The sequence below is a fragment of the Petromyzon marinus genome, chromosome 36 (genome assembly GCF_048934315.1).
Source record: "Petromyzon marinus isolate PM22_M1 ecotype Great Lakes invasive population chromosome 36, UKy_Petmar_22M1.pri1.0, whole genome shotgun sequence".
Lineage (NCBI taxonomy): Eukaryota > Metazoa > Chordata > Hyperoartia > Petromyzontiformes > Petromyzontidae > Petromyzon > Petromyzon marinus.
Genome location: NC_133702.1, coordinates 5,485,703 through 5,493,908, shown reverse-complemented (window position 1 = coordinate 5,493,908; position 8,206 = coordinate 5,485,703). Strand labels below are relative to the sequence as shown.

At 47.0% G+C, this 8,206-nt stretch overlaps 1 protein-coding gene across 1 annotated transcript in view; it reads left to right on the top strand.

Annotated features, from left to right (window-relative positions):
* The first annotated feature begins 301 nt into the window (after positions 1–301).
* Positions 302–8,206, top strand: part of LMCD1 (LIM and cysteine rich domains 1) — a 40,472-nt gene continuing 32,567 nt past the window's right edge. The window contains exons 1-3 of the mRNA XM_032966618.2: positions 302–752; positions 3,756–3,838; positions 7,793–8,069. Coding sequence (XP_032822509.2) covers positions 726–752; positions 3,756–3,838; positions 7,793–8,069 — 387 coding nt within the window. The 5' untranslated portion in view covers positions 302–725. The remainder of the gene's footprint in view (positions 753–3,755; positions 3,839–7,792; positions 8,070–8,206) is intronic.

The window sequence follows — 8,206 nt, the reverse complement described above, 5'->3', positions numbered from 1 at the left end:
CCGGATTAAGCTAGTGCAGAGCCTGTAGCATATGATGTTATAAAGGGGCCCTAAATAAAAATAACACGTAAATATTAAAACACAATTTTTTTTACTTGCATAGTAAAGTAATTGTATTTTTTCATTTGCTACACAGCCATATAATACGACAAATCGCTAACCTTAAACACCCAGTCGTTCATTAAAGTTGGAGGCAGTATAGTACTATAGTAATAGAGCAAGTGCACAATCGCTGAACCGGAATTGATAGCTTGAAAGCGTTTAGCGCGGGGCCCTTGAAAGTGCGGGGCCCGTAGCTACATGTGTAGCTACTTTTGCTACGAGGATAATCAGGCAATGAATCACATTCATTCGTTCGCTCGTTGTTGAACGTGGCCCAACTCTCGCAATGGGCTGCCCCTCTTGCAAACGGGAAACCACTCCCACAGTTAGCGCTGGTCAGCCCCATTCGCTCTGAGAACAGAGGCAGCACAAGACTGTGAGGAGTGGGGGACCCGAACTGACATCTCATTCCTGCAGCAACCTCGCCAGCAGCGGCAGCAGCACAAAGTGTGGCTCAGTCTTTACTCGCCTAACAAAAGTTCCAACAACCCTTCTCGGCTCTGCGCGTCTGTTCCTTGTGTCAAGTAGTGTGGCCTGTCAGTAAAGAGACCCTGATTTTTCCAGAGCTGTGCCACAGCTTATGTTGAATTCATTCATCAGCTACCGTTTGTATTCACGTTCCAATGGAGCTAGAGTCTCAAATGCACAAGGTATGAGTGCTAATGACATCTATGTGTTAAGAAGGAACAAGATCCGTGTTGTTTTAACGAGTGATGATGCTGAGTGATACTATGTTAATGCTGTAGTAAGTTACCATGTGTTTGTAATGCCTTACATTACGGTTGGTTTGTAATTTACATTTCATACGATGTGTGTTCACCAAAGTTATGGCTCTCATTTACAGCAGTACAGTGTTCGTGTTTTGAAGCAGGTTACTTGCATTGTGCACACCTTATGTGCAGTGTTGCCTTGCTGCAGTTTTGTCCGAGTCATCTTTAACAGCACTGCCGAGATCGTAAAGCGTCGTAATTACACTAAGAAACACGATTTTTATACATGGGTACTAAGTGTTACTTTTTAATTGCTTATGCCTAAAAAGTATAGAAAATTGCTATTATTGCCCACAAACTTTGCTTTTGTGACCAGGGCTTTATGTGAAGGAATGACACAAATGCACGCCACGTTTTCTTATTGAAAATAGGTAAATTCCAAAATATCACTGTCCTGGTCACAAAAGCAAAGTTTTTGGGAAATAATAGCCATTTTCTGTACTCTTGAGGCATAAGCAATTAGCAAATAACACTTACTACCCAGGGACAAATTTGTTTTTGTTACACAGTGTAATACTACTTCCTGTAACGCACAGTAATAATACTTTATGTTACATGTTTGCATTCATAACAGCATAAATTCCATGCTATGCTCATTGGTTTACATGCATGTGATGGTTAAATGACAGCACGTGTCTTATTTCAACATTACAAACCCCCTATAAGTGTAACGATGATGCTGATGATGGTGATCATGTCGGCAGCAATCTTGACTCTATGTTGGCAGTGCTAATGGCGTTCGTCGTTTTGGAGATAGTTAAATTGGCTTTGGGGTGTAACAATAAAAATAAGAAAGAGATCATTGTCTAAAAAGTAACGTACAACGTGAATAATGAACTATGTTATCTCTCGGTTGAGTCCAAGCATCTCACGCGTTGTTACCACCCGACGTGGATAGTGATGTATTTATTTATCTAGATGTTTGTTGTAAGGTCTATGGCCCATGATGACATTTTGATGGGTTAACCATTACATTACTAGCCTTTTACCCGTCCAAGGACGGGCGTATTGCAGTAAATCTGAAACTTGCAAACGAAAAGCAGAACGCCACGTGATATATTCATTGCATTAATTCGTGTGCAGTTTGTAAGGGCGCGGTGACACAGACCTATTTCATTTTAAGGTTATAATCCCTTGTTCACCACGACGTCCTTTTTACTTTGATGTCTCAACAGCGTTACAGAGATCACGTGACGTGAGGGTTCTGCCTTTGTAGTGAGGGTTGTAAGTTAACGCCGAGGAGGAGGGGGGAGGCGCCTCGCCCCCCCATGTGGAGTGACGTCGCCCGCTAATTAATATTAATGAGGGGGGGGGAGTACTCCATATTTAGTGACGTCACCCGCTCATGATGATGAATGAGGGGTGGGGGGGCGTGTCCATTTGGAGGACGTCACCTGCTCATGAATATTAATGAGGGGGGATGGTCGACGTGGAGTGACGTCACGAGCCTTAAGGACATTCCTGGGTGATTCTAGTAGGCATTATCATATTCACTGGACAGTATTTTACTTTTGATGGCCATAGAAAACGACATTGGGGGTGGAGTGGTGGTGCAGCACTTAGCGCATTTTGCTTTGACACCTCAGTTTGTTTCCCCAACATCGGCTAACATCAATCAGTCACGAGGGATTACTTGAATCGGTTCTGGGCATCCCCCTTTGCCCGGCCTTCGCTGACCCAGCGGTGTGAAAAGCCAGTCGAAGAGCCACCACGACACGTGGAGCTTTTAATCCAGCAGTAGGTTGACCAAGGTTCTGCAAAAATGCTGAATGGAATTGTGATTTGTAACAATGTTAACTTCAAAAGCTCTGCCACCTTCGGTGGTACCAATGTCTCCGCTTGCTCATGGACTAATTGTTGTTAATGAATCAATGAAGGCGAATCTTTTAACCCAGACCAGGTATTCCACTTATTGGTATCACCTGAGGTTGCGTAACTTTAGTGGCTCTAATTGGGGCTGTCCATAAATGACGTCACGCACCTAGGGGGAGGGGGGGTGTCAGATATTTGTGACGATGTGTGACGAGGGGAGGGGGTTGAGAAATGTGACGTCACATCAAATGCTCAACTTTAATAAAGATAAACAACACGTTCTACTTAATTACATAGACTTTTTAGTAAATGTTTTATCCTACAACATCAGAGTGCAGCGCCTCATTAAATACGCACTACAATGACAATAGTTTAAAGCGATTTGAAGCATCGGGGGGGGGGGGGGGGCAGAGCTTTGTGACGTCATATTTGAGGGGGGTCTGACTTTCTGTGACGCCGTGTGACGAAGGTGGGGGGGGGGGTCAAAAATCGTCCAAAATCGCGTGACGTCATTTATGGACGGCCCCTTTCTTTATGTGGCCCATAACAGTGAATTGTGCGATAGCCATTTGAAATGAGTTGGGTTTGCCATATAAATGCTCCCTTAGGTGGTACCAATATCTGGTCTGGCAACATAGACTTCGTCTTTTGATTGAACCATTTGAATATTGCGGCGGTGGTAACGGTTGTACGGTCATTAGTGCCCTGTGCTCTGAACTCAGCCACCCGAGTTCGATCCCCAGCCATGGCTAACATCAGTGGCAAAACCTGAATCAGCCCTGACACCCCCCACACTGCCTTCACCCATTCCCCAGGCCGTGACCTGCACGGCCTGGGGAGGTCCTAATCCAGCGGTGGATTGATATAGGGTTGCTCGTTGTCGTCATTATTGGAGACGCTGATGATGGTAATGATGGTGATGATGGTGATGATTGTGATGATTGTGATGATGGTGATGATGGTGATGATGATGGTGATGATGATGGTGATGATGATGGTGATGATGGTGATGATGATGGTGATGATGATTGTGATGGTGGTGATGATGATGTTGAAACTCTGTTGTTACAGATGGCCCTGTCTGGAGGGCCTGCTCATCAGCCGTGCATGAAGTGTCAGGAGAACTGTTCGGGCTTTGAGCTCCACACTTGGAGGTAATATCAGCTCAGTAAGCAAAAGCAGCTCAATAAGCAATATCAGCTCAATAGGCAATAGCAGATCAATAGGCAATAGCAGCTCAATAGGCAATAGCAGATCAATAGGCAATATCAGCTCAATCGGCAATATTAGCTTAATCGGCAATGTCAGCTGAATCGGCAATAGCAGCTCAATAGGCAATAGCAGATCAATAGGCAATAGCTCAATCAGCAATATGAGCTCAATCGGCAATATCAGCTCAATAGGCAATTAAAACGCAATAAACAATAGCAGCTCAAAAGGCAATCGCAGCTCAATTGGCAATCGCAGCTCCATCGGTAATAGAAGCTGAATGGTAAGGCAGAGCTATATGAAACAGCTCAATAGGTAAAGACAGCTCAATAGGCAATAGCAGCTCAGTAAGTAATAGCTCAATAGCGCAGCTCAGTCAGTAATATCCCATCATTAGGCAATCGCATTTGAAATGACGTGCGGTTTCACCTGCATATTCTCCACTTTGCACAGAGGCTAAACAATATTTTATACAGGGAGCACACAAACGCATTGCATCTGCAATCATTTGCGGTTTGTAAAATTAAACGTCTAAAATTTTTTGTGACAAAAGTGGCATTATTGCAATGCGATTTTAATTGAGTTCTACGTGATGGCAGATGCAGTAGGTGCATTTCCCCATTATGCAACCCGCTTTTTCAAACGAAGCCGATCGCACACGTTGACAATCATATTCACCACACAGAAGTCTGCCGATGTGTGATTGTGCCTACGAATGACTCTTTATATGTAGATTTCCAGCCTGTGCTTATTTAAAGGGCCATAGCATTGTATCAACAAACATCTGTGCATGATTCTAAAGCTTTTCCGCTGAAAACACATTTCTCTTTATTTCCAATTTGAAGTTGGACGAGTGCCAGGTGGTCTTATTTTACTTAATCCAGGAAGGATGTTAAATAATTAGATTTTTATCAAAGCGTAGGGTAAGGATTGTATAAATACAAAAGCACTGTACAGTTTCCTCTTCAGGAAGATAAGGCCAGATGTTGCGTCTGCATTAAAATCGAGTCCCTTTTGAAAATATATTGGGATGATGTGTTAGGCATGACAGCTTTGCAACCTCCACTAAGGAGTAATGCAATACAAATGGCATTGCCGGTGTTGTGACATCACCGCTGTTGTGACATTGCCGGTGTTGTGACATTGCCTGTGTTGTGACATTGCCGGTGTTGTGACATCACCGGTGTTGTGACATCACCGCTGTTGTGACATCGCCGGTGTTGTGACATTGCCGGTGTGGTGACATTGCCGGTGTTGTGACATTGCCGGTGTTGTGACATCACCGGTGTTGTGACATCGCCTGTGTTGTGACATTGCCGGTGTTGTGACATCACCGGTGTTGTGACATCGCCGGTGTTGTGACATTGCCGGTGTGGTGACATTGCCGGTGTTGTGACATTGCCGGTGTTGTGACATCACCGGTGTTGTGACATCGCCTGTGTTGTGACATTGCCGGTGTTGTGACATCACCGGTGTTGTGACATCGCCGGTGTTGTGACATTGCCGGTGTGGTGACATTGCCGGTGTTGTGACATTGCCGGTGTTGTGACATCACCGGTGTTGTGACATCGCCTGTGTTGTGACATTGCCGGTGTTGTGACATCACCGGTGTTGTGACATTGCCGGTGTTGTGACATCACCGGTGTTGTGACATTGCCGGTGTTGTGACATCACCGGTGTTGTGACATCGCCTGTGTTGTGACATTGCCGGTGTTGTGACATCACCGGTGTTGTGACATTGCCGGTGTTGTGACATCACCGGTGTTGTGACATTGCCGGTGTTGTGACATTGCCGGTGTTGTGACATTGCCTATGTTGTGACATCGCCGGTGTTGTGACATCACCGGTGTTGTGACATCACCGGTGTTGTGACATTGCCGGTGTTGTGACATTGACATTGCCGGTGTTGTGACATTGCCGGTGTTGTGACATCACCGGTGTTGTGACATCGCCGCACCGTGAGTGAAGGCGACGTCTCGGAGTTGCCTTCACCCAGTCATAGATGGATCCATGGCTGATGATATTTTAGACCACGACATTAAATGTAAAAAATTTGAAGAAAAATACTCCAAATTCTTATTCATTTGGTGTACTGTGTGAGTATTTGAGTGCTATAAATATAATGCTACAATAACAATTTCCAAATTTAGAAAGTGGAATTGCCTGTTTATTCCATCTAAAGCTATGTTGTGAATGTAGCTGCATGACGCATTGCTATTTTTTTTAGTGTGGTCCAATGCGCAGATAACTTACGTCAGCAGGCAAACTTATTCCACAAGTGAATCGTGAGGTCTGCCACGTCGTCCACACAACGCTCATGTTGTTGGACAGTTATCAAAAAACTATGACAACCTTCCGGTGACGCTGGGAAATTTTAAATTGACTCCAAGTCCAGCGCTTAATTTCAGCTAAAACAGCCTGGGATTTTGTGCCGGAAATTAATTCGACACAGCATATGATTGTCCTTATTCCAGTAAGACATCTTCCATACCAGCCTAGCAGAGCGTTCAGCCAAATTTCGGTTGGTCCACGTCTTGGCTACCAAAGGAGGCAGCTTTCAATATGACACAACTATTCAGCACGGTCATTCACGCTGCTGCCTAATTATAAACCAGACATGTAACAGATGAGCCTCCCCTGATGATAAAAGCCATCTTCAACCCAATGCTGGCACCACCATCACTGTTCCTGTCTAATACTGTACATGGACAGCCTTTTTTTATAAATCCACTGCTGGATGAGGGCCTCCCCACACCTTGTCGATCGTGGGGGTTATTTCACCATTCTTCACCAGGTTGGTCAGTAAACAGTGAACTGAGCCGTGAACCCAGCAGGCACGAGTTTGATTCCCGCGGCAAATCCACGGCTTACATCAGAGGCGATTATCTGACACCGGTGCTGGGCCTCACCCAGGTTAACTCAGCCATAAATGGGTACCTAGATGGAGCGTGCAAACATCGACACCAGGAAGACAAATGCGGCCGGGCGCGGTTGCTGGCAACACGGTCCCCCCTTGTGTAACGTGATGGCCGTAATAGCTCTGGTCGCCCAACAAGCCTGTGTCGTTTAACACGTAGTCGGCTTTCGCTATCAATATTATCCATAATTAGAGGTTTCTTTGGGGGGCTGGATTGCTTAAATATAAATGTCGTTAAACCCGCCACCACCCGATGCAGCCAACGAGATAAAGTTCGTCACGTAAACTAAAAACGTGCCAAATCGTTACGAGCAACAGCACACTGGCGCGTCGGAGGGCAAACCCTCGATCTCGCGATCTAACCCAAAAAAAACCCTCTATTAGGGTAAAAAAAACCCTGTTTGAGAGTAAAACCCATATAGGCTCACACGGTGGGAGAGTACAACCCGTATAGGCTCACACGGTGGGAGAGTAAAACCCGTATAGGCTCACACGGTGGGAGAGTAAAACCCGTATAGGCTCACACGGTGGGAGAGTAAAACCTGTATAGGCTCACACAGTGGGAGAGTAAAACCCGTGTAGGCTCACACGGTGGGAGAGTACAACCCGTATAGGCTCACACGGTGGGAGAGTAAAACCCGTATAGGCTCACACGGTGGGAGTGTAAAACCCGTATAGGGTCACACGGTGGGAGTGTAAAACCCGTATAGGGTCACACGGTGGGAGTGTAAAACCCGTATAGGCTCACACGGTGGGAGAGTAAAACCTGTATAGGCTCACACAGTGGGAGAGTAAAACCCGTGTAGGGTCACACGGTGGGAGAGTAAAACCCGTATAGGGTCACACGGTGGGAGAGTAAAACCTGTATAGGCTCACACGGTGGGAGAGTAAAACCCTTGTAGGCTCACACGGTGGGAGAGTAAAACCCGTATAGGCTCACACAGTAGGCACCGTTGTATTTGCGTGCGTGCGTGCACTACAGAAAGTCGTGCGCCCGCTGTTGGTGCGGCCCCGAGGAGCACGGGGTGGACAGCGACGTCGCCGAGGACCAGCGGCTCGGCTGGCTGCTCGCCGGCTCGCGGCACGCGCACATGGCGGCCAGGAGGAGGGCAGACGCCGAGGGCGGCGCCGAGGGGGCCCTCCGCTACGTCTACAAGCGCCACCGCATGATCATCACGCGGCCGCTCACCTCGCGCAAGGACCCCACCTTCGAGAGCCTGGCATACGAGTGGGTGCCACCCGGAGTGAGCCAGGCGCTGGTCAGTGATCGTCCGGGGGGGGGGGGGGGGGGGGGGGGTTGGATCCGTGCTGTGGTCTCGGTCCGGCTTGTTGGGCTGGGCTGGGCGTGGTGGACCCAAAATGACGTCAGTGCAAAAAGAGCTTTACAGCTCGACGG